The sequence below is a fragment of the Oncorhynchus kisutch genome, linkage group LG11 (assembly GCF_002021735.2).
Source record: "Oncorhynchus kisutch isolate 150728-3 linkage group LG11, Okis_V2, whole genome shotgun sequence".
Lineage (NCBI taxonomy): Eukaryota > Metazoa > Chordata > Actinopteri > Salmoniformes > Salmonidae > Oncorhynchus > Oncorhynchus kisutch.
The window spans coordinates 42,820,637-42,847,544 of record NC_034184.2 but is presented as its reverse complement, the minus strand read 5'-3'; the positions used below and the strand labels follow the sequence as shown (position 1 = coordinate 42,847,544).

The following is a 26,908-nucleotide window of genomic DNA, read 5'->3' as shown; positions in this document are numbered from 1 at the left end:
GCACATAATTGTTCTTAAAACCGCATTGTCGGTTAAGGGCTCGTAACTAAGCATTTCACTGTAACGTCTACACCTGTTGTATTTGGCGCATGTGACAAATACAATTTGTTTTGATTCCCAGACACAGATTAAGCCTAGTCCTGGACTAAAAAGCTCTTCTCCATTGAGAATCTGTTAGTCCTGGATTAAAAATCTCTTCTCCAATGAGAATCTGTTAGTCCTGAATTAGGTTTAATCTGTGTCTGGGAAAACGGCCCAAGAGGTACAGCCTCTGTCTGGACTTGTTTTGAACTCTTTTCCTCCATTCCCCCCATCAGGAAGAGCAGAACCGCGGCAAACCCAACTGGGAGCACCTCAACGAGGACCTGCATGTCCTGATCACAGTGGAGGACGCACAGAACCGCGCTGAGATCAAGCTGAAGCGGGCTGTGGAGGAGGTCAACAAACTACTGGTGCCTGCGGTGAGTCAGTAGCCACGTGTCACTTCCTGTTGCTGAGGGCCCGTGATGCAGGGCTGAGAGGAAGCTCTCAGAAATGTCACCAGTCAGATGTGTTTATTTAAAGACCTGAGATTGATGTCATAAGTGTTCAAACATCAAGTGGTAAAAAGGGATGGTGTTAGTTCGCTCTAGACCACATTCCTGTGCTAACAGAGTCATGTGCCGTAATGTGCGTGAAAAGATGGTCATCACACTTCCTATTTCCTTCAAATGTGTTGAAATTATAGAATCAGCTCGGCTGTATGTCAGTGACGACAGATGCTGTACATGACGACAGATACTGTACATGACGACAGATGCTGTACATGACGACAGATACTGTACATGATGACAGATACTGTACATGACGACAGATGCTGTACATGACGACAGATACTGTACATGACGACAGATGCTGTACATGACGACAGATGCTGTACATGACGACAGATGCTGTACATGACGACAGATGCTGTACATGACGACAGATGCTGTACATGACGACAGATGCTGTACATGACGACAGATGCTGTACATGACTACAGTATATCCTCAAATCAATAAACCACGTGTAAACATACAGCGGTTTCTTTTACAGAGAAATCAATACCAAAGATGTTGCTTTCTCAATCATGTTCATTTGTTTGTGCGTGCATGTGCGTGCATGTGTGTGCATGTGCGTGCATGTGTGTGCATGTGTGTGCATGTGTGTGCGTGCGTGTGTGCGTGAGAAGGAAAGAGGAAAGAGAGGGAGAATGAGAGAGAGATCATGGGTAATGGTATGTTTTTTGCTGATCCACACATTCTCCCTTTCATTTCCTCTTTTGTCCCCTGAAATAGGAAGTGAGCCTCTTCGTTGGCGAAAAGGGGAAGTTTAGGAAGGAGCCTGTAGGATGGGGTAATCCCCTCAGTCTGCCATCTCAGTCTGCCATCTCAGTCTGCCATCTCAGTAGAGCAGAGGGGGACTATTTTAGTTTGTGAAAGCATGGCTACTTAAAGGATCCACACTTGCTTTTTGTCAGACTGCCCAAATGCCTCGTGGTTGAAATAAATCTGTGTCATAGGCAGAGGGATTGAATGATGATTAAATAGTGGTGAAAGAGGATCATGGGTGAATTAGTCAGTCTGTACATTCACTCCTGGAGGAATCTTTGTATCATATTACATGTGTCCTTCTCTGAGACCCTCCCCACGGTAGATGAATAACCGATGTTGAATGTGTGGCAGCTGACAGTATACTTAGTTGAATGTATCAATACTTAGCAACTACCCAGGCCAGTTCATACACAAAGTCCTCTAACCTACCTGTTGGTGTTTCTTGTAAGTGAAAAGTGGTTTCCTGTCTGTGTCTCTCAGAAGTCCATTTAGGAGAGCATGACATTGGAGGACCTCCGTAAGATCATGTGATTGGCCGGCTGGCTGGCCCCTGTCGGGTCATGGGTGCTCTCTGGTTATGAAAGCTGTCGTACACAGATCGTGACAGGCTGCTAACACAGAGAGCATGGCCGGTGTAGCTGTCCTCGTTTATCAAATAACCACTCAAACATTAATGAAGAACACAAGACGAGCGAGGCCAGGCATCTGGGGGACCTGTGTGTGCGTATGCGCGAGGGAACAAGCAATGTTGTATTTACTGTTGGTCGGCACTGTAATGAGCAGGGAGAGGTTACAAATGTTAGTTACAGATGAAGTGGGAAGTTTACATACACTTAGGTTGGAGTCATTCAAACTCGTTTTTCAACCACTCCACACATTTCTTGTTAACAAACTGTAGTTTTGGCAAGTGGGTTAGGACATCTACTTTGTGCATAACAGTTATTTTTTCAACAATTGTTTACAGACAGATTATTTCACTTATAATTCACTGTATCACAATTCCAGTGGGTCAGAAGTTTACATACACTGTACCTTTAAACAGCTTGGAAAATTCCAGAAAATGTCATGGCTTTAGAAGCTTCTGATAGGCTAGTTGACATCATTTGAGTCAATTGGAGGTGTAACTGTGGATGTATTTCAAGGCCTACCTTCAAACGCAGTGCCTCTTTGCTTGACATCATGGGAAAATCAAAAGAAATCAGCCAAGACCTCAGAAAAAAAATTGTAAACCTCCACAAGTCTGGTTCATCCTTCTGAGCAATTTCCAAACGCCTGAAGGTACTACGGTCATCTGTACTAACAATAGTATCTAAGTATAAATACCATGGGACCACGCAGCCACCATACCGCTCAGGAAGGAGACAATTTCTGTCTCCTAGAGATGAACGTACTTTGGTGCGAAAAGTGCAAATCAATCCCAGAACAACAGCAAAGGACCTTGTGAAGATGCTGGAGGAAATGGGTACAAAAGTATCTATATCCACAGTAAAACGAGTCCTATATTGACATAACCTGAAAGGCCGCTCAGCAAGGAAGAAGCCACTGCTCCAAAACCGCCATAAAAAAGCCAGACTACGGTTTGCAACTGCACATGGGGACAAAGATTGTACTTTTTGTAGAAATGTCCTCTGGTCTGATGAAACAAAAATAGATTCTGTTTGGCCATAATGACCATCGTTATGTTTGGAGGATAAACGGGGATGTTTGCAAGCTGAAGAACACCATCCCAACCGTGAAGCACGGGGGTGGCAGCATCATGTTGTGGCGGTGCTTTGCTGCAGGAGGGACTGTTGCACTTCACAAAATAGATAGCATCATGAGGTCGGAAAATTATGTGGATATATTGAAGCAACATCTCAAGACATCAGTCAGGAAGTTAAAGCTTGGTTGCAAATGGGTTTTCGAAATGAACAATAACTCCAAGCATGCTTCCAAAGTTGTGGCAAAATGGCTTAAGGACAACAAAGGACAACAAAGTCAAGGAACTGGAGTGGCCATCACAAACATTTTTGGACAGAACTGAAAAAGCATGTGCGAGCAAGGAGGCCTACAAAACTGACTCAGTTACACCAGCTCTGTCAGGAGGAAATGGCCAAAATTCACCCCATCTTATTGTGGGAAGCTTGTGGAAGGCTACCCAAACGTTAAACTATTTAAAGGCAATGCTACTAAATACTAATTGAGTGCATGTAAACTTCTGACCCACTGGGAATGTGATGAAAGAAATAAAAGCTTAAATAAATAATTCTCTCTACTATTATTCTGACATTTCACATTCTTAAAATAAAGTGGTGATCCTAACTGACCTAAAACAGGGAATTTTTACTAGGATTAAATGTCAGGAATTGTGAAAAACTGAGTTTAAATGTATTTGGCTAAGGTGTATGTAAACTTCCGACTTCAACTGTAGTTGGAAGCAGGGCTGATTTGGAGGAATTGAATCACTCACTGCAAATGAGGTACAGATTAGGAGATGACGTGACCATCATCACACGCCAGAGAGTGAGAGTGTAGGTTTGTTGTTGAAAGTTTTCAAACCACAACATTTAGGATTTTTTTTTACCTCAAGTACAGAAACCTTTCAAGCACTGTTCCAGGCGTTGCACTGCAAAGGATAAGAAGTTTGCTTGATGGCCAATGTATTTTTTATTTTTTTCTTAAATCAAATGAAATCAAACTTTATTTGTCACGTGCCGTGAATGCAACAAGTGTAGACTTTACCGTGAAATGCTTACTTTACAAGCCCTTAACCAACAGTGCAGTTAAGAAAATATTTACCAAGTAGGCTCAAATAAAAATAAATAATAAAAAGTAACACAAGAAAATTACAATAACGAGGCTTTATACAGGGGGTACCGGTACCGAGTCAGTGTGGAGGCTATATACAGGGGGTACCGGTACCGAGTCAGTGTGGAGGCAATATACAGGGGGTACCGGTACCGAGTCAGTGTGGAGGCTATATACAGGGGGTACCGGTACCGAGTCAGTGTGGAGGCTATATACAGGGGGTACCGGTAACCGAGTCAGTGTGGAGGCTATATACAGGGGGGTACCGGTACCCGAGTCAGGTGTGGAGGCTATATACAGGGGGTACCGGTACCGAGTCAGTGTGGAGGCTATATACAGGGGGTACCGGTACCGGAGTCAGTGTGGAGGCTATATACAGGGGGTACCGGTACCGAGTCAGTGTGGAGGCTATATACAGGGGGTACCGGTACCGAGTCCAGTGTGGAGGCTATATACAGGGGGTACCGGTACCGAGTCAGTGTGGAGGCTATATACAGGGGGTACCGGTACCCGAGTCAGTGTGGAGGCTATATACAGGGGGTACCGGTACCGAGTTCAGTGGTGGAGGCTATATACAGGGGGTACCGGTACCGAGTCAGTGTGGAGGCTATATACAGGGGGTACCGGTACCGAGTCAGTGTGGAGGCTATATACAGGGGGTACCGGTACCGAGTCAGTGTGGAGGCTATATACAGGGGGTACCGGTACAGAGTCAGTGTGGAGGCTATATACAGGGGGTACCGGTACAGAGTCAGTGTGGAGGCTATATACAGGGGGTACCGGTACAGAGTCAGTGTGGAGGCTATATACAGGGGGTACCGGTACCGAGTCAGTGTGGAGGCTATATACAGGGGGTACCGGTACCGAGTCAGTGTGGAGGCTATATACAGGGGGTACCGGTACCGAGTCAGTGTGGAGGCTATATACAGGGGGTACCGGTACCGAGTCAGTGTGGAGGCTATATACAGGGGGTACCGGTACAGAGTCAGTGTGGAGGCTATATACAGGGGGTACCGGTACAGAGTCAGTGTGGAGGCTATATACAGGGGTACCGGTACCGAGTCAGTGTGGAGGCTATATACAGGGGGTACCGGTACCGAGTCAGTGTGGAGGCTATATACAGGGGGTACCGGTACCGAGTCAGTGTGGAGGCTATATACAGGGGGTACCGGTACCGAGTCAGTGTGAGGGGGTACAGGTTAGTCGAGGTAGTTTGTACATGTAGGTGGGGGTGAAGTGACTATGCATAGATAATAAACAGCGAGTAGCAGCAGTGTACAAAAAGAGACGACGACAATGAAAAGTATCATTTGAACTTTTCATTACTTAGATTTTTATTGTCTAGTCTAGTTTGTAGAAAATGGCTGTTTTTAAAGACTGTGAAGGGATGTGGCATATCTGCTGCTCTGCCTTGGTACTGCAGAAATAAAGTCACGACTCCATCTTACTGGGCTGTCATGACAACTGCCATCTGTAATGAAGAAAATATACACTACCGGTCAAAAGTTTTAGAACACCTACTCATTCATTGTTTTTTCTTTCTTTATCCTATTTTCTACATTATAGATGTCACGTTCGTTGAACGGAGGAGACCAAGGCGCAGCGTGATATGAATATACCTTCTATTATTTATTCACACTAAAGAAACTATACGAAATAACAAAACAAACGTGAAGCTATCATACAAAAGTCACAGGCAACTAGACAAAAACACATACATCACCCATGTCACACCCTGACCTAAACCAAAATAAAGAAAGAAAACGAAGACTACTGAGGTCAGGGCGTGACAGTAGAATAGTAGTGCATCAAAACTATTAAATAACACATGTGAAATCATGAAGTAACCAAAAAAGTGTGAAACAAATCAAAATATATTTTATATTTGAGATTCTTCAAATAGCCACCCTTTGCCTTGATGACAGCTGTTGATTTCTTTTTAAAAAAAACACGTTTTTTTCTTACTACATGATTCCATATGTGTTATTTCATAGTTTTGATGTCTTCACTATTATTCCACAATGTAGAAAAGTGTACACATAAAGAAAGACCCTGGAATGAGTTGGAGTGTCCAGACTTTTGACTGGTACTGTGTGTATACAGACTATTCGGGATCTCAATTTACTGTTGAGAGTAAGAATAGTAGAATCCGCAAAAGTTGTAATTACGAGACTTGTCAGTGCATCAGCAGTTTCCCTCTTGTTACATGTCACTCACTGACAGTCGCTCAATTAGGCCTAGTCAGCTAAACATTTTTTAGATTGGTAAATTAGTAGGCTAGACTAACTAGACTATCTAAACATGTAGTAATCGTGACTGAATTACAGACTGGGAACACAGGGGCCCTGACCTCCACTAATTTTTGTTGTTGTTAGTCACCCTCACTCAGATATCATAGTAACGTGGCATAATGTGTAGAATTGCGGGAGATTAACTTTAAAACGTAACGTTTTGCTCTCTGCTGTCATGTGGTTTGCCCTGCCGTCCAAAAATGATTTGCCAGTGACAAAATCTCGTTTCGGCTTGTTTGCGTGTGTGCGTAAGTGTGTGTTTGTGTGGATATGTGCGTGCTTGTGTGCTTATGCCTGCGTGCTTGTGTTAGTGTGTTAAAAGGGCAAATATCAAATATTATAACACTTCAAAGCCAGTGTGGGATGTTTTTTTCTCCAAATACAGCTTTTTATTGTTTTTAAATTGTGTAGAAATGCAGTAAACGAGCTTTAACTTCAACATCCGGACCTCACTAAAGCATAGATCCTGGCAGCCCTCTGGCTGCCTCCAATAGAGATGTCATCTCCATCTGGCCCCAGGCTTCCACCACAACAGACATTCGTGTTCTGGCTATCAGAGTAGAGATACCAGCATCCTAAAGGTAAAACCACTGTAAAACCACGGTCTCTGTTGCCCCCACGGCTCCGAAGCCCACCCCACCCGCCTGATAGTATCTCTACCCTCCACTTTTTCCTCTACCCTCTCCCTCTCCTCTCCGCTCTCCTCAAGCCCCTAACCCCCCTTCCCCATCTCCTCTTCCCTCAGCCCCTCTCTCCCCTTCCCCGTCTCCTCCCTCAGCCCCTCTCTCCCCTTCCCCGTCTCCTCCCTCAGCCCCTCTCTCCCCTTCCCCGTCTCCTCCCTCAGCCCCTCTCTCTCCCCGTCCCCATCTCGTCTTCCCTCAGCCCCTCTCACCCCTTCCCATCTCCTCTTCCCTCAGCCCCTCTCTCCCCGTCTCCTCTTCCCTCAGCCCCTCTCTCCCCTTCCCTGTCTCCTCTTCCCTCAGCCCCTCTCTCCCCTTCCCTGTCTCCTCTTCCCTTAGCCCCTCTCTCCCCTTCCCCGTCTCCTCTTCCTCAGCCCTCTCTCCCATCTCCTCTTCCCTCAGCCCCTCTCTCCCCATCTCCTCTTCCTCAGCCCCTCTCTCCCGTCTCCTCTTCCCTCAGCCCCTCTCTCCCCTTCCCTGTCTCCTCTTCCCTCAGCCCCTCTCTCCCCTTCCCTGTCTCCTCTTCCCTCAGCCCCTCTCTCCCCATCTCCTCTTCCCTCAGCCCCTCTCTCCCGTCTCCTCTTCCCTCAGCCCCTCTCTCCCCGTCTCCTCTTCCCTCAGCCCTCTCTCCCCTTCCCTGTCTCCTCTTCCCTCAGCCCTCTCTCCCTTCCCCGTCTCCTTCCTCAGCCCCTCTCTCCCCTTCCCTGTCTCCTCTTCCCTCAGCCCCTCTCTCCCCATCTCCTCTTCCCTCAGCCCCTCTCTCCCCTTCCCCGTCTCCTCCCTCAGCCCCTCTCACCCCTTCCCCATCTCCTCTTCCCTCAGCCCCTCTCTCCCCGTCTCCTCTTCCCTCAGCCCCTCTCTCCCCTTCCCTGTCTCCTCTTCCCTCAGCCCCTCTCACCCCTTCCCCGTCTCCTTCCCTCAGCCCCTCTCTCCCCTTCCCCGTCTCCTTCCCTCAGCCCCTCTCTCCCCATCACCTCTTCCCTCAGCCCCTCTCTCCCCTTCCCCGTCTCTTCCCTCAGCCCTCTCTCCCCCGTCTCCTCTTCCCTCAGCCCCTCTCTCCCCGGTCTCCTCTTCCCTCAGCCCCATCTCCTCTTCCCTCAGCCCCTCTCTCCCCTTCCCCATCTCCTCTTTCCCTCAGCCCCTCTCTCCCCATCTCCTCTTCCCTCAGCCCCTCTCTCCCCTTCCCCGTCTTCCTCCCTCAGCCCCTCTCTCCCTTCCCCGTCTCCTCCCTCAGCCCCTCTCACCCCTTCCCCATCTCCTCTTCCCTCAGCCCCTCTCTCCCCGTCTCCTCTTCCCTCAGCCCCTCTCTCCCCCTTCCCTGTCTCCTGTTCCCTCAGCCCCTCTCACCCCTTCCCCGTCTCCTTCCCTCAGCCCCTCTCTCCCCTTCCCCGTCTCCTTCCCTCAGCCCCTCTCTCCCCATCACCTCTTCCCTCAGCCCCTCTCTCCCCGTCTCCTCTTCCCTCAGCCCCTCTCTCCCCGTCTCCTCTTCCCTCAGCCCTCTCTCCTCTTCCCTCAGCCCCTCTCTCCCTCTTCCCTGTCTCCTCTTCCCTCAGCCCCTCTCTCCCCTTCCCTGTCTCCTCTTCCCTCAGCCCTCTCTCTCCCCTTCCCGTCTCCTCTTCCCTCAGCCCCCTCTCTCCTCCATCTCCTCTTCCCTCAGCCCCTCTCTCCCCATCTCCTCTTCCTCAGCCCCTCTCTCCCATCTCCTCTTCCCTTCAGCCCCTCTCTCCCTGTCTCCTCTTCCCTCAGCCCCTCTCTCCCCTTCCCTGTCTCCTCTTCCCTCAGCCCTCTCTCCCCTTCCCTGTCTCCCTTCCCTCAGCCCCTCTCTCGCCCTTCCCCGTCTCCTCTTCCCTCAGCCCCTCTCTCCCCTTCCCCGTCTCCTCTTCCCTCAGCCCCTCTCGTCCCCATATCCTCTTCCCTCAGCCCCTCTCTCCCCATATCCCTCTTCCCTCAGCCCCTCTCTCCCCTTCCCCATCTCCTCTTCCCTCAGCCCCTCTCTCCCCATCTCCTCTTCCCTCAGCCCTCTCTCCCCTTCCCCGTCTCCTCCCTCAGCCCCTCTCACCCCTTCCCCATCTCCTCTTCCCTCAGCCCCTCTCTCCCCGTCTCCTCTTCCCTCAGCCCTCTCACCCCTTCCCCGTCTCCTTCCCTCAGCCCCTCTCTCCCCTTCCCCGTCTCCTTCCCTCAGCCCCTCTCTCCCCATCACCTCTTCCCTCAGCCCCTCTCTCCCCTTCCCCGTCTCTTCCCTCAGCTCCCTCTCTCCCCGTCTCCTCTTCCCTCAAGCCCCTCTCTCCCCTTCCCCGTCTCCCTTCCCTCAGCCCCTCTCTCCCCGTCTCCTCTTCCCTCAGCCCCTCTCTCCCCATCTCTTCCTCAGCCCCTCTCTCCCCTTCCCCATCTCCTCTTCCCTCAGCCCCCCCTCTCCCCATCTCCTCTTCCCTCAGCCCCTCTCTCCCCTTCCCCGTCTCCTCCCTCAGCCCCTCTCACCCCTTCCCCATCTCCTCTTCCCTCAGCCCCTCTCTCCCTGTCTCCTCTTCCCTCAGCCCCTCTCTCCCCTTCCCTGTCTCCTCTTCCCTCAGCCCCTCTCACCCCTTCCCCGTCTCCTTCCCTCAGCCCCTCTCTCCCCTTCCCCGTCTCCTTCCCTCAGCCCCTCTCTCCCCATCACCTCTTCCCTCAGCCCCTCTCTCCCCTTCCCCGTCTCTTCCCTCAGCCCCTCTCTCCCCGTCTCCTCTTCCCTCAGCCCCTCTCTCCCCGTCTCCTCTTCCCTCAGCCCTCTCTCCTCTTCCCTCAGCCCCTCTCTCCCCGTCTCCTCTTCCCTCAGCCCTCTCTCCTCTTCCCTCAGCCCCTCTCTCCTCTTCCCTCAGCCCCTCCTTCCCCTCTACCATTTCCTTTTCCCCTCCAAATAGCTTGAAATCACATCACCTGGTGAGAGCCATAATAGAACATCTCTATGCTGAGAACATCATCATCATCATCATCATCATCATTATCAGTAGCAGTCCATGTGTGCTTGCAGCATTCAGTGACTAGCACCGGTGGTAAGGGTGTTTATCAGCACTGGCATTGTAGCATCCCCTGTGTGATTATACCAGTACTACTCCCTCTGCAGTTTGCCACTGAGCCATACAAAATTAGGGAGACATAATCGTGTGCGTGTGTGTGCGTGTGCGTGTGCGTGTGTGTGTGTGTGCGTGTGTGTGTGCGCAACGTTCTGACTTACTCAGAACGTAAGTCAGAATATTCCTCCAAAGTCTTTGACTCCAATTCTCTGGATGCACCGTACTCAGAAAGTGCCTTCAGTGGTACATATGATTTGTAGGGACATTGTGTCTTTGGACTGTCCTCCAGCCTGTCAGACCCCTCTATCTGTCCACTGGTTGCATTAACCTCTACACTGACCTTAACCATGTGAATCATCCCCATCACTTTCATGCATTTAACCCTTAAACCGCCTCCCTTAAACCAGCGAATCACAAAGACTCACGTGCTCAGTTCCTCGGACAGTAAATGGGAGGAAGTGCAACTTCAGCACTAGGCTGTATGTGTGTATGCTCCAGATAAGAAAAAAGTTGACGTCATAGGTATTATAAGCACTCAGCCAACAGCAAACTCTGCCATCTTCTGCCACCTGCTGTAATCAGTCCCTGCAGGATTGGAATTTTTTTGAAGTATGTTGATTGGTACAAATTGCGAGCCCTCTTTTTGTAGTGCGGTGGTCAGACAGTTTTTTTTATCCAGTAATATTGCAGTGTTGCACTATTACCGTTATATGCGGTAATAGTGCGGGGATTGGTCAAATTTGCAAACCCTCATGTAATATACAGGCAATTGTTGATTTTGCACGCAAAAAAAGGGGTTTTGTGGAATTGCTAAATCCTGGAGGGACTGGATAGTGCTGTCACAGATAGGACTGGAGGCTCTCTCTGCTGCCTGTCTCTCCCTGTGCATCCCCAGTAGTAGCAGCAGGAGCACAGTATACTCAGAGCCTAAACCGTCGGGTGCTGAGGGGACCAGCTTTAATTAAAGTCCTGTCTATCAGCAGGGCCCCGCAATGGCTCCTGGCCCCTACCACTGACAGATAGAGGCAGGCTCTAATTGTCAGGGCCCAAAGATAAAGTGGAATTCAAATGGTGTGTGTGTGTGTCCCCATAGGCTTGACCAGCTGTGCAAGTATAGTGTTTGAGCAAGCACACACACTATGTCTGGGACTCAGACCTCCTGCTGCCAAGTCCAGCCTGTCAGTCATGTCACCTCCTTAGCTTCTAGCCGAGGAGGAATACTGGATCTACACTTGACAGTTTTTATTAAACACTTTTTTTGTCCCGGGGGAAACACTGAGCGCTTCGCACCATTTCTTGGTTTTGTCGCCCCCCCCCCCCCCCCACACACACACACGTCTTTCTCCCTTTGTCTCCCTCGCTCTCCGTTTATCACTCTCACTCTGTCACACTCGTTTTGAAACTCACATACTCCACTCTGTTCATAAACTGTAATCGTGCACCCGCACACACACACACACACACACACACACACACACACACACACACACACACACTCACATCTAGACACACGTGTTCTCTTCTCTGAGAAGGCCTTGAGTGCTGCTGAGATTCTAGGAGGCTGGGTGCATCGGTCCAAGGCCCAGGCCACTTGTGAATTTGAGTCTGCATCTGCAAGTTTCCAGCGGTGGGATTTCCCAGCATGTTCCATTCCGTGGGGGTTAGTCACAGACAGCTGACACATTGTCGACAGCATTAAATACACTCTCACTTAACAGATACTTCAAAGGTGGCTGGATATGCATCTGCAATTCCCGCACATCCTTAGGGGGTTGGGAACTTGATTAAAATCAATTCAATGTACAAGCCAGAGAGAATCAGCCATGTGTGAGGTGAAAGAGGCAAAGGAAGCAGAGGGAAGCAGAGGTATTTGTGCTCTTGTTATAGTTTGTGTGAAGAGAGAGCGCTGCAGAATGACTGAACAAAAGCCCACTGGTTTGTGGGAGTTCCCATCTGTTCCCTCTGCAGCACAATAGACCCTCTCTTGCATGACATGTTTTTCTGCTGCTCACGGTTACTGAGAGTGCAGAGCCCCAACCCAGGACCCAGGAGGGCGGGCGGGCCAGGCCAGGGCCCAGGAGGGCGGGCGGGCCAGGCCAGGGCCCAGGAGGGCGGGCGGGCCAGGCCAGGACCCAGGAGGGCGGGCCAGGCCAGGACCCAGGAGGGCGGGCGGGCCAGGCCAGGACCCAGGAGGGCGGGCCAGGACCCAGGAGGGCGGGCCAGGCCAAGACGCAGGAGGGTGGGCCAGGCCAAGACGCAGGAGGGCGGGCCAGGCCAGGACCCAGGAGGGCGGGCCAGGCCAGGACCCAGGAGGGCGGGCCAGGCCAGGACCCAGGAGGGCGGGCGGGCCAGGCCAGGACCCAGGAGGGCGGGCGGGCCAGGCCAGGACCCAGGAGGGCGGGCCAGGCCAGGACCCAGGACGGCGGGCCAGCCCAGGACCCAGGAGGGCGGGCCAGCCCAGGACCCAGGAGGGCGGGCCAGCCCAGGACCCAGGAGGGCGGGCCAGCCCTGCTGAATAGAGTTCAGATGTGCCTGAGACTTGGTCGCTGTGTGCGTTTGGGGTGGGGGTAGGTTGTGGGTGGTTGGGTGGTGTGCGTGTCTGTGTGCATTTGTGTATGCCTTCATTCACGCATGTAGGTGTACAGTATGCTTAGAGTGCAGAGGGCCCAGGAGGGCGGGCGGGCCAGGCCAGGGCCCAGGAGGGCGGGCGGGCCAGGCCAGGACCCAGGAGGGCGGGCGGGCCAGGCCAGGACCCAGGAGGGCGGGCCAGGACCCAGGAGGGCGGGCCAGGCCAAGACGCAGGAGGGCGGGCCAGGCCAGGACCCAGGAGGGCGGGCCAGGCCAGGACCCAGGAGGGCGGGCGGGCCAGGCCAGGACCCAGGAGGGCGGGCCAGGCCAGGACGGCGGGCCAGCCCAGGACCCAGGAGGGCGGGCCAGCCCAGGACCCAGGAGGGCGGGCCAGCCCAGGACCCAGGAGGGCGGGCCAGCCCAGGACCCAGGAGGGCGGGCCAGCCCAGGACCCAGGAGGGCGGGCCAGCCCTGCTGAATAGAGTTCAGATGTGCCTGAGACTTGGTCGCTGTGTGCGTTTGGGGTGGGGGTAGGTTGTGGGTGGTTGGGTGGTGTGCGTGTCTGTGTGCATTTGTGTATGCCTTCATTCACGCATGTAGGTGTACAGTATGCTTATGCATGTGTAACGATGTGTGCGTGGCTCTGGTGCTTGTATGTGTGAACAGCAGGGACCTCTTCTCTGGTCACATGATTGAGTAGTCATCTAGGTCTTTGAGGCTGAAAGACATTCAAAAGAGCCTTTGTTTACAACTGGAGTGTAGAAGTCCTGAGCTCGGGCTTTCTTCTCCTGTGGGGCTGGATAATGCTCTCTGTGGGGCTCTCCTCTCCCCCTCCCTTCCCTGCTTTACTTTGGGCTCCTAAATAGACAGAGTTCATCTCTCTCATCTCTCTCTCTCTGTCTCTCTCTCATCTGTCACACACACACACACATACGCATATTCACTCACTCACTCACTTTCATTTCCATTCACTCTCATTCCCTTTTTCTCTCACAGACTGACATTCTCTCGTTTTCTCTCTCTCGCTGCTGTCACTCACTCACTCACTTCTCCTTTCATTCACGTTCATTCTCATTCTCTCTGGAAAACAAAGGCACACATTCTGTCCCCCTCTCTTTCCCTCTCTGTTAAATCATTTTGGAGAGTTGAGTATGTCTCGCTGAATCAATACAGTGGAAAATCCACCCTGTCCTGGGTAAACAGCCATGTTTGGGAACGCACCCAGCAGCTCTCTCTCTCTCTCTCTCTCTCTCTCTCTCTCTCTCTCTCCTCCCTTACATTGGGGATCAGGCCGAAAAATCAGGGGCTCTGGTGAAAGGGGGTAGAAAATGCATCTCCGTGGCAACCTGTTGAGGGGCCCTCGTCCCGGGCCTTCAAAAGAGCCCGAGCCATGTGCCTGTAAATAGAGAGGCTAGAATTCCTCACAGACTGCCCGTTTTCAGACAGCAAAGGGCGATCAAGGACCCCCACCCCCCCCCCCCCCCCCAAGCTCTGGGAAACAAGATGTCCGTCTACATCTTCACCCTATTGTGCATTTCTCCCCCTCTTTTTCCTCCTCCATCTCCTCCCCTCTGGCAGTGAGGGATTCTTTTTTGTTGTTGACATTTAGAGAGTTCATTTGGAAAATAGATGCGACAGTTGCCTACTACAGTGTGCGTATTAATTTATTTTTTGTTCCGCAGAAAAAACGCCCGTGTCCACTGACCATTTAGGCAAATTGCGCATTCATTAATTATAAATTGGCGACAGCCTGTATGCCATCACACCAATCTATTTCATGTCTGAGGTCGCCCGCGAAAAGCCCGCATGGATTGACTAATATTTGACATATTCTATGAATTCTCATGTCCCAATGTATCGCCACGGTAAAACTTACACTCCTATAGATATATATTTTGTAACCTTTATTTAATTAGGCAAGTCAGTTAAGAACAAATTCATATTGATAATGACAGCCTAGGAACAGTGGGTTAACTGCCTTGCTCAGGGGCAGAACGACAGATTTTTACCTTGTCAGATCGGGGATTCGATCTAGCAACCTTTTGGTTACTGGACAAAGGCTCTAACCACTAGGCTACCTGCCACCCCTATTGGATGGTGAAAGCAGAAAAGCAAATTAGAAGCAATTCTGGCATTCTTGAAAGTCCGGACAATCCTTGTCCTGTAAAGAAACATCCTTTTATAGTTGAACATTTGGATTTTGCAAGCAGTAGGCGTTTAGAATGAAATGTGGAGTGGAGCTTTGTAGTTACATCACATGCCGCACATACATCATTTATTTGAAAAACACCGTTTTCATCATCATGTCTTTGCAATGAAGAAGAATCCAACCCCTGTCGAACCGATACAATTTTTGTCGATCTTTAGGAAATGTCTCCTCTATCTGCCGCTCCCATTTACACATGTCAGAATATCTTTTATTGCGACATTACTCTCAATGGAAACCTGCCTGGTGGTTTGAGAGTAGATGGACAGACCGAAAAATGAATCTAGCTCTGCAGTGCAGTTTTGCTTAGATGTAGCATTTCACCAGATAGCTGCCTCACTGCCTGCCTGCCGTCCTGAGGCGTGCGTGAAATGAAATGTCACCTCTGAAATAAAGGCCTGCTTCTGTCACGAAAACATCTCATTTCCCACATTGCAAGGCTGTTACTGTGTAATGGCACACTTGACCTCAATGCTATTACAGACCTTTGTTTAAAAAAAAGGCAACGATGTCTTTGTGTGTGAGAAAGGATGACAGCGGTGTTTATCGAAGACTGAAACGGACTAGGTCGTACAGCACCCTGCAGTGGCTTCAGAAAATGTTTTGCAAATCAAGTATGAATGAATTATTTGACTTCCATGCATTTTGTTAGAGATCTATCCAATTGGCATTTTAAAGCCATTTGGAAGACTATTTTTCCAAGGGCTTGATCATTATGAGCTCAACACTTCAAAATTGACCCTATGCACAGAAGCCTTTCACTGATGCCTAAAAGCTCTCATGCCGAACCCAAAGGCTTCTGAGACACACTCAATGAACGTTTATCATGATCCATGTATCCCTCTGAATGCATAACATACTGTAGCTACATGCAGTGAAATATCACCTCCGCAAGAGGTATTTCCACCAGAGTATTCTCACAAAGATCCCTACATCAATACGCTTCTTCACTGTTACAATCCAGATTGTTTGGCTCTGACAATGATGGGAGATAAGACCCGTTTTTTTTGAGAGCGGATAGCAATTCCAATCCACCGCCAGACCACCAATTAGAATGCAGCCTGTAAGATGAATAATGGACAAGGACATACATTTTTGACACAGAAAAAAAATCCTCAAATCTATTTTTCATAAAGGTAGACGGGCAGCGGGCCTGTAAGTTGGCCTCTTTTGGAAGATTAGAGAACGTGAAGAGATGTGGAGATAGACTCTCTTTACCCCGCCGTATGTATCTCTGAGGTACGGGCACAGAGAAACAGACAGACAGATCGGAGAGGAAGTGACATCGCTGTGGCGGTCTGAGTGTGTCGTGAAGGCTGAGTAGTGTCTTCTAAAGGGAGATAAGGGCGCTGGGGCACCGCGGCAGGGTGATGCCTGCCCTGCCCGCTGTTTAACTGGCATGTGAACCCCAGTTTGTGCCAAGGATGGGTAAACAAGCCACTGTAGAGAGAGAGGGCCCGCCCGTCTGTGCCACTCCAAACACTCAACTGAGTTTAAAGGGAGACTGCTTGCGTTTGTGAAATGTCCATCCTTTTCAAAGCTGTATATTTAATGAGTTTATGCTCCCCTCCTGGTTTGATCTGTATTCTGGTAGGAAGAGGTGCCCTGCATGGTGCAGTAGCCCACTGTGTGCCTTTTGATCGTGTGTGCGTGTGTGTGTGCGTGTGTGCGTGTGTGCGTGTGTGCGTGTGTGTGTGCGTGTGTGTGCGTGTGTGTGTGCGTGTGTGCGTGTGTGTGTGTGCGTGTGTGCGTGCGTGTGTGCGTGTGTGTGTGTGTGCGTGTGTGTGCGTGTGTGTGTGCGTGTGTGTGTGCGTGCGTGTGTGTGTGTGTGCGTGTGTGCGTGTGTGTGTGTGTGTGTGCGTGCGTGCAGATTCTAGCTCTGTAGCATTGCAGGCATAACTAAATGAAACACAGATAGGTTTCCTGCGCCATCCATTCCTAATGTACCCAGCTCATGGGAATGGAGATCACTCTCTCCCTTTGTGTCACTGCTCTTTGCTCGTCACCCAAATCATGTCATTCAAGTCATACAACCCCTTCCATTACTGGATTTGTGCATAAATCCTTCTAACCTTAGGGACAAGGAGAAGTAGGAAGGATAGCGGTCCCATTTCAGTGACCTAGTGTACCAGTATAACTTTAGACCGTCCCCTCGCCCATACCTGGGCGCAAACCAGGGACCCTCTGCACACATCATCAACAGTCACCCACGAAGCATCGTTACCCATCGCTCCACAAATGCCGCGGCCCTTGCAGAGCAAGGGGAACTACTACTTCAAGGTCTCAGAGCAAGTGACATCACCGATTGAAACGCTATTTAGCGCGCACCACCGCTAACTAGCTAGCCGTTTCACATCCGTTACTCTAGCACCAGGGTAATTCTTTCAGACTTGTGGGAGGGAAAGGGGCCACATTAATACTGTCCTATTTTAGAGGATAACCAAGCCTCATAACAACCTTACCATAATAACCAACCTTATCACTGTAGTAATAGTAATACAGATCACTACACACATGTTAGATACAGTTCGATGGATAGTAGCTCTATCATATTTTTGGGCTGGTGTTTACACAGCAACTAGGGATGCGCGATATATCGGTGAGCATATCGGAATCGGACGATATTAGCTAAAAATGGCAACATCGGGCGTCTGCCAAGAAATAAGCTCATCAACTGCGTCTGCAGCAGACAGGATACCCTCTGTCAGGGCATTGAAACGCCTGCTCAATAAAACTGGCGACAGACCGCGGGGTTAAAACATGCAAAAGTAGTCTACTAGAGGCTGTGAACAAGCACATTCTCTCTGAGCTTCTTTACTCTGTCGCCGCCATGCGCGGTGCTAGGTACAAGGATGCAGACAAGAAACAGGGTTTACGTGAAATGTTACATACACCGCTGGACAAGATGGAAGCGGACACAGTGACAGTGACGCACTGAGGAAGAGAGGCCACGGACAGACAGAGCTGAAACTTCACTGCTTGATCCTGGTTGAGAATGAAACGACTGAAAAAATGAACAACGAAACAGCACAGCAAGTAAGTGAAAGAAATAGGTTTTGATTGTTTTACTGGTAACAGGGACATGCGTAAATGCCAACAAAATAACTTTTTGGTCAGTGTGGTGTGTGTGTAACCTTTATTTAACTAGGCAAGTCAGTTAAGAACAAAACACACATCTCGACAAGAGAAACACCACTAACAGCAACTCATACAACAAGGCCCCAAAAGGTCTGCAATATCCTGAAATCATACAGTCTTTGCTATGTTACCCTTAATTCAATTCAACCTTCACATGTAGTCACACGTGTAACCTGCTAACGATGTGCATTATAAGCCATCCAACTGATGTACTGATATTGACTGATTCTGCTAATACGGTATTAACCTTTATCAAATCGCGTTGGAGTCACAACACCAGCCCATCCTACATTCTTTCTCCGGGACAAGTGTCTGGCCGTGATTCAGTCATGTCTAGGCATTCTATCAGAGCAGCCTATTAACATTGCAGAGATCACACACAGTAACCTCATTGCACTGGGGACACCACCACTCCCTCCCTCCCTCCCTCCCTCTCTCTTTTGCCAAAGCCAATTAACATGAAAGCTCCATGCGCCTGGAGCAGCACAGGGAACTCTCAAAGATTATCAGGCGAGATGCTGAAGGCTTCCTTAAGTCGCCCCCCCCCCTCCCCCCTCTCCCGTTTACTTCCCGTGACCTACCATGACTTTGAATTCTCACCCAGTTTTGAGAGGGTGTGCGTGAGAAAGCACACGGTGGCTAGTTACCATACACAGTACACATAGACACACACACAGTTGGACAAATATACTTAGCTAGTACTCATCAGTAAGTACACACTACGCGGGTGCATGTACATATGCAAACACATACCATTGCCAATACTCCAGGGCTGTTGTGGTAGATGAAACTAAATGTGTCATTTAAACGCACGCACGTACACAGACACACACCTATTTCCCAACCAAGAATCACTTTTCCCCCCACCCAGCCCTAGACTGTCCTCAGAATAACCCCGTGGTCTCATTGTACCCTCCTCATCTCTCCTCATTGTGCGAGCCCGGAGACAAAGGAGAGACGGCCAGGTTATGCTGTTTGAGCCTTACATAATCAAACCTCTTATTGGTGTTTGGACATTGAGTTGCACTAAGTCGTGTAACAACTTGTTGACTCTTGAAGGCCTCCTATTCTCTCTGATGCGTCAGCATTGTGTAGGATCTGAAGTCACAGATCCTAGACATGTTGAATAGGGTAAATATAGCCTTTGCTACCATGGCCTCTGGCCTCGTTGGTGGGTAAACATGGACGGTGTTTGCGCTGTGCATTTTAACGAGTGTTCATCTAATTAGCCAGCTAGGCCAATTAAAAAGGGTGCTACAACTCTAATTAACATATATATTGGATTAAGAGACAATTACACTGATGAAGCTGTAATGCTGAGGCTTACATGAGTCTTTATCTCTCTGTGTGTGTGTGTGTGTGTGTGTGTGTGTGTGTGTGTGTGTGTGTGTGTGTGTGTGTGTGTGTGTGTGTGTGTGTGTGTGTGTGTGTGTGTGTGTGTGTGTGTGTGTGTGTGTGTGTGTACATTCTGCATGTGGACGGTTGGTGTGTGTGTGTGTACATTCTGCATGTGGACGGTTGGTGTGTGTGTACATTCTGCATGTGGACGGTGTGTGTGTGTGTGTGTGTGCGTGCGTTAAAACGAACAGGAAACGAGGCTTTTCCACAGAATGTTTTCTCTGTACTGATCAGCAGCATCTCTGTGTCCTGCCTCTGTCTCAGCTTAAAGGAAGGGTGGCGTAATGCAGTGTGATGTTCAGCCCTGCACTCCTGCCTGTCTACAGCTGCACTGTAATTAATGGGGACTGTGTCTTTGGAAGGAAAAGCTCTGGCTTGCAGTTAACTAAACTCCCCGGGCCAAACTTTCCCTCGTCAGAGCCTCTCAAATGACTGATCTCATTAGCTGTAGTTCTTTCCCCTCTCTTGACTCTGGTGCAAGTAGAGATGGGACGTAGCTGGATTGAAAGTTTGGGGGAGAAACTGGTTGTTGGGAAACTGGTCAGTGTCCGCGTGGTTGGGGAGAGACAGGGAACGCATGAGTGGATGAGGCGACGCCGTGGCTGGCTGCCAGGACCAAGGAGGGAAGAGAGGGGGAGTGGAGGGGCGATGTTCAGAGATGGCAGCTGTACTCGGTGGGAGTGGGATGAGTTCCTGGAGAGAAAGAGGGGGGGGGAGAGGGAGAGAGAGAGAGAGGCGTCTGTTTTCCACATCCACCCCTGTCCTTCTCCGTGTCCCACTCCAGCCAATTAGAGCGCGACCCTGCCCGTCCTCCTAAACAGCCAATTGGAGGGGCTGTCTGAGTTGACAGACGCAGGCCCTTGCCCTTGAGAGGGAGGGTTACATTGTAAAACCTGCTGTAATGTTGTAATGTTCACTCCAGACTTGTGTTAATCGGTTTTATCACCGTCATCACTCTACTCTGCATTTGTTTCATGTCATTTACCAGAAATATACAGAGGACAAGAGCCGCAATTTAATGAGAATTTCGACCATAAATGTTTATTGGAATTTGTTCTGTAAAATATGAGAAAGCGTAGGTGTTTACTGATCATATTTAAGCCCAAAGTTAGAGACAGAGATCAGAGACAGAGCTAGACAAAGCAAAAGGAAAGGGTGTAAGAGAAAGAAAGAGATGAGAGAGAGAGAGAGAGAGCTTCAATCTGACAGGCTGTGATGGAAAGGGGGTAGGCTGGCAGTCATTGTGCTCCAAAGGTCATAGTGACCCCAGCCTGAATAGCAGCGAAATGATTCCTCTTTATGCAAGCTGACATAAAAAACATTTCCACACGGCGTGACCTGAGAAGGCTCCCAAAGAGGGCTGTGCCACTGGACACGCACACATAGACAGACAGACAGAGACAGACAGACAGAGACAGACAGACAGAGACAGACAGAGACAGACAGACAGACAGACAGACAGACAGACAGACAGACAGACAGACAGACAGACAGACAGACAGACACAGGTCTTCTGCTCATCACATCAACAGCTCAACAGTCACAGCCTCCCTCCACAGCAGTAGGAGGGAAATCAATGGCCGACACGTAGACAAAGGAAAATCCAACCTGCAGATCTGAGAGCGTTCATACTCTGCACTCACTTCCCCGATTACATCTAATGAGTCATTCTGATTGGGTACAGGATGACAAGATTGTATTTACCGTGGCACACACACACACACAGATAGATAGCAGTCTGTCTGCGTTGACATTTGCTCTACTAATATCTCAATGGATGTGAAATGACATCTTTTCTGCTGGGTCATTTTTCATCTTGTCATTGTGTTCTGTTCAGTAGATATGGGGATAGAGTTAGTTGTTTGGGGAGTTTTGACCGTAAAGCACATACAGTACACCATTTGCAATATTCCCTCCACTAAACCAGGAATTAAGGTTCAGTTATGCATGACAAGCGAGAGTTGTATCTCTCTTGAACATCAGAACCAGGCAGGATGATTGAATCTTCTCTGCATCATCTATTTTATTTTTCTGACATGCTTTTCCCAAATGTAGACTGAATCACATTTGAACATGCATTCCCCACTCCAAACAGCTGACGAGGACCAAATCTACTGGAAATGGTATCTGCATTTAGCATAAATCAGTCTTAACTAAAGAGGGAAAATCAAAGACACGAGGGATCTGTTTGAAAGGGGTTAAGAGTTCACTGCTAGGAGCACACTGTTGCACGGCTAGGCATGTTCACACGGTCATGGATTAACTACCGCTGAATTCATGGGTTCTAAACTCCCGTCAAATTCGAGAATACATGGCACTCCAGACTGTAGGCTCGCTGCAGGTGCCGATAGGGACAGATAGGAAGGTATAATGAAAAACCAAGAAGCAGATTCAAAGGGTTTATCGTCTGGAGCAATTGGATTTTGACGGAAATCGACCTTATTGATGTTTGCTGCAATTGACCAGAAACTAAGCAAGTGTGAACTGTAAAAGCACACATCTAAACACACACAAAAATACACATACACACACATACATTGGGCTCTATTTCAGCAAACCTAACGCAATGGTGTGTCAGAAATATTTTTGTATAATTTCACAACCGGAATTATGGGCACAGTGGCTGGCGGTGGCTTGAAAGGGCTGGGTTTTGATGAATAAACAAGTTGTAGGTGTGTCAATGCTTGACCCCTCACTGGCCAATCAGCATATGCTCCATAGCATAAAATGTTTGGTTGCTTCAAGTTGTTCATTTACGCTATTGCATGTATTGCGCTGTCATCAACTCCTATTTGAATGTTACTCCGTAATAGCCTAGTTTGTTAAATAGCCTACAGAAACAAAATAACAAAATATATGTAGGCCCAGCCCATCTTTGCTAAATATGTTGAACATGTTTGTAGTCAACATTGTAAGAAGCCTAATTGAATGGCTTCAATGTGGAAATACAGTGCACTTTTTCCACATTACAGCCTCCTTCTAAAATGTCTAAATTGTTTGTTTTTTTCCTCATCAATGTAAATACAACCTCCCATAATGACAAAGCAAAACCAGTTTATTTTAATTCGTACAAATGTATTATAAATAAAAAGCTGAAATATCACATTTACATAAGTATTCAGACCCTTTACTCAGTATTTGTTGAAGCACAAGCTTGTCACACCTGTATTTGGGGAGTTTATCCCGTTCTTCTCTACAGATCCTCTCAAGCTCTATCAGGTTGGATGCGGAGCGTTGCTGCACAGCTATTTTCAGGTCTCTCCAGAGATGTTCGATCGGGTTCAAGTACGGGCTCTGGCTGGGACACTCAAGGACATTCAGAGACATGTCCCGAAGCCACTACAGCATTGTCTTGGCTGTGTGCTTAGGGTTGTTGTCATGTTGGAAGGTGGACCTTCACCCCAGTCTGAAGTCCTGAGTGCTCTGCGGCAGGTTTTCATCTCGCTGTAATTTGCTCCGTTCATCTTTGCCCTCTACCCTGACTAGTCTTCCAGTCCCTGCTGCTGAAAGACATCCCCAAACAATGCTGCCACCACCATGCTTCACTGCATGGTGCCATGTTTCCTCCAGACGTGATGATTGTCATTCAGACCAAATAGTTCAGTCTTGGTTTCAGCAGACCAGAGAATCTTGTTTCTTTAGGTGCCTTTTGGCAAACTCCAAGCTAGCTATCAGAGTGGCTTCTGTCTGGCCACTCTACAATAAAGGCCTGATTGGTGGAGTGCTGCAGAGATGGTTGTCCTTCTGGAAGGTTCTCCCATCTCTACAGAGGAACTCTAGAGCTCTGTCAGAGTGATCATCAGGTTCTTTGTCACATCCCTGACCAAGGCCCTTCCCCCCGATTGCTCAGTTTGGCCAGGCAGCAGGCTCTAGGAAGAGTCTTGGTGGTTGCATTTAAGAATCATGGAGGTTACTGTGTTCTTGGGGACCTTCAATGTGGCAGGCATTTTTTGGTACCCTTCCCCAGATCTGTGCCTCAACTAAATCCTATCTCAGAGCTCTACGGACAATTCCTTCGACCTCATGGCTTGGTTTTTTCCCTGATGTGCACTGTCAACTATGGGACCTAATATATACAGGTGTGTGCCTTTCCAAATCATGTCTAATCAAATGAATTTACCACAGGTGGACTCTAATCAAGCTATAGAAACATCTCAAGAATGATCAATGGAAACAGGATTCCCCTGAGATCAATTTCGAGTCTAATAGCAAAGGGTCTGAATAATAATGTAAATTAGGAATTTATGTTTTTTATATTTAATCCATTTGCAAAAATTTCTAAACTTTTTTTGCTTTGTAATTATGGGGTTTTGGGTGTAGATTGTTGAGGAAATGTATGTATTTAATCCATTTTAGAACAAGGCTGTGACGTAACAACATGTGTAAGAAGTCAAGGGGTCTGAATACTTTCTGAATGGCACTGTATCGTTAAACATAGCACTCACACTGATAGGCCTACTGTAAATTGCATTATGTCTGCCATGTCTGAGCCATGGACATGCCAAACATTGTCCATAAACAAGATTCAATTCACTATTGATCAGACTTAAAAAAAGAGAGTGAACCATTTGAATCAAAGTGAAAGAACTTGTTTTAAATAGGCTTGGTCTTGATACAGTTACAGGCACCATAATTGCTCCCCGTGGGTATATAATATGAAGGTAGATTATGGAGGCTTTTACACAAAAGAGCAAAATAATAACTGGAGGCGGCAAAAATAATCATACAAAGGCGATGTCCGCTCACTGTTTTGCTGCTCCCAAACCTGATCTTTTTAATAAAGCTTTTGATTCATATTTGTTTCAAAGCAGTCTCACGAGCCAAACACTGTTTGAGAAATGCATTGGGCAGGGCAACAACAACAAAAAAACATTGAGTGGCGGGGAGGTTTGGTTTTTAATCAAATGAAATGAAAAACAAAACTGTCTGTCGAAATAGGGAGGGGTCAGAAGCATGATATCAAAAAATCTCTTCTCTCGTTCGTTGGCACTACGTGCACATTCAGGCCTCTAGATGTCTTTATGCATAACATTCGCACATCTATACAAAATACTAGGCTCCTTTCAATTATACCGTTGCCTTTGTGTGAGGCACATTCTCCAGAACATGTGCAGTTGATATGGAATTGTTAGAGGACTGAATAGTTTAGAGGAGCGCGTCTTTGGTAATCAGACGAGGGGCGCTCTTTGGTAATCAGACGAGGGGCGCTCTTTGGTAATCAGACGAGGGGCGCTCTTTGGTAATCAGACGAGGGGCGCTCTTTGGTAATCAGACGAGGGGCGCTCTTTGGTAATCAGACGAGGGGCGCTCTTTGGTAATCAGACGAGGGGCGCTCTTTGGTAATCAGACGAGGGGCGCTCTTTGGTAATCAGACGAGGGGCGCTCTTTGAAAATGGGGATGGATTAGCCTACTTGAACAAGAGAAATGAAGTAGGCAGGTATGTGAATTGTGAATAATGAAAAAGCATGAGGGCAAACAAAAAAAACTCCAATATTTTAAGTCACTCTCAGTAGACTATTTAAAACCCCTTTATTCATAGGCTACTTGGACAATGGCCAGGATAAAAAAGACTAAGGGGAGGGTAGACTATGCTTCAGTTTTAATCAAATTAAACTAAATGGGGGGGTTCTAAATACGAGATTTACTGGTACAAAAGGCACATCTCTCCTTCCATGGGCACTATGCATCATGGCTGGATAAGCTCTGCTTCTGCACCCAGAATCCACTCCATTACCAACTGTGTTACTGATAAGACCTGCTTTGGATGGGTCTTATAAAACCTCCCATTAGCGCTGCATGAAATTGTCACTTTTGTGCTTGTTTTTAAAAAAAAGACCCACCTAAAATATTGCCACCTCTCCCAACTCAGCGCCTGCTGATGCTAGACAGGTCAATTGCAGAACGTGCGTTTGACACTTGCGCCACCTGGAAATAGAACCCATGTAAACACAAATGGGTACTCACGCTAGTGCACACAATTAAAAAAAAATGTAAGACACACACACACACACACACACACACACTGAAAAACACACGCTCCAGTGTCTGTGGCCGGCTGCTGAATTGTGCTACTGTGTGAGTTGTGCAGAGAGAGACAGAGAGTGGCCCTTTCTGTGTCTGTGCTTGGCAGCGTTTAGCTGTGGGAGCAGGAAGGGCCCACGGCAACACTGTCACAGCAGAGGTGGAGGTGGAGAAGAGCAAAAACTACCATGTGTTTGATGTGTTTGATACTATTCCACAGATTCCGCTCCAGTCATTACCACGAGCCCTTTCTCCCCAATTAAGGTGCAACCTCCTGTGATATTCCTAGCTGGGAAATTTTAAGAAGAGAGACACAGAGGTTGATGTGAGAACATGACTCGTGGACTACTGCCATTGACACTGACAGCTAAAGTAGAGGGCCAAGCAATCACGGGGCAACAGACTCTCACCCGTGCATCCCTGACCAGAACCACATCACAGCAGTATACAGACTGTAACAGTGGAGGTGTTAAGATAGCCCTACTGGACTCACTGATATGAGTGACAACACAGCACCACTCACTGGCCCAGGCCAACAACTGCAAGCTGAAGGCAGACTAGAAAGCAAACATACCAAGAGTCATCCATTGGTGTCCATTGTCCAAGATCGAAAAGCCTCCACACCTCCCTACCGTATAATCGGAGAGGAATGTGCAGAGGACGACACTGTATTGTCCTTAAACACTCCCAAAAACACACACACACACACATTACATCGATGCTACGCTTCTGCTCAAAGAGAATTGAACATAACAGTACCACTCAAGGACAGAACTAGACAAAGGAGGCTGGTGGGGCGGAGCTATAGGAGGACGGGCTCATTGTAATGGCTGGAATGGGATGAATGGCAAGGAGTCAAATGGGGTTTTCCATATGTTTGATGTGTTTGATACCGTTCCATTCATTCCATCCCAGATCTTATATACCAGCCTCCTCTGGAACGCTCAGTAGACTCTGTTGACTCAATACAGAGTCAGAGGGATTTATTCCTGCAGTGCCTTCTCTTCATAGGCTATTAATCACTGCAGTCTTCACTTATTAAAAAGTATTGATGTTTACAGTAGATACACGAGCCCTTTGTGCGTTTTGTTTTTGGCTCCCAAAGGCTCAGAGTGTTTTCTAAAAGTACGTTCACTGTGGTTCCATAGACGACGCACATGTCAGGTCAATGCCTTTTCCCCGCCCCCTCGTCTTCTCATCTTTACCGCTTTTCCCCGCCCCCTCGTCTTCTCATCTTTACCGCTTTTCCCCGCCCCCTCGTCTTCTCATCTTTACCGCTTTTCCCCGCCCCCTCATCTTCTCATCTTTACCGCTTTTCCCCGCCCCCCTCGTCTTCTCATCTTTACCGCTTTTCCCCGCCCCCTCGTCTTCTCATCTTTACCGCTTTTCCCGCCCCCTCGTCTTCTCATCTTT

The 26,908-nt window shown here is 48.5% G+C and overlaps 1 protein-coding gene across 4 annotated transcripts in view; it reads left to right on the top strand.

Annotated features, from left to right (window-relative positions):
• LOC109899645 (protein quaking-like) overlaps positions 1 to 26,908 on the top strand; it is a 110,448-nt gene that overhangs the window by 67,767 nt on the left and 15,773 nt on the right. For all 4 annotated transcript variants that reach the window (XR_004211634.1, XM_031835829.1, XM_031835828.1 and 1 more), the window contains exon 4: positions 318 to 461. Coding sequence is in view for 3 of the 4 variants with exons in the window: in XM_031835829.1 (XP_031691689.1) it covers positions 318 to 461 (144 nt within the window). In the remaining variant the exon portion in view is untranslated. The remainder of the gene's footprint in view (positions 1 to 317; positions 462 to 26,908) is intronic.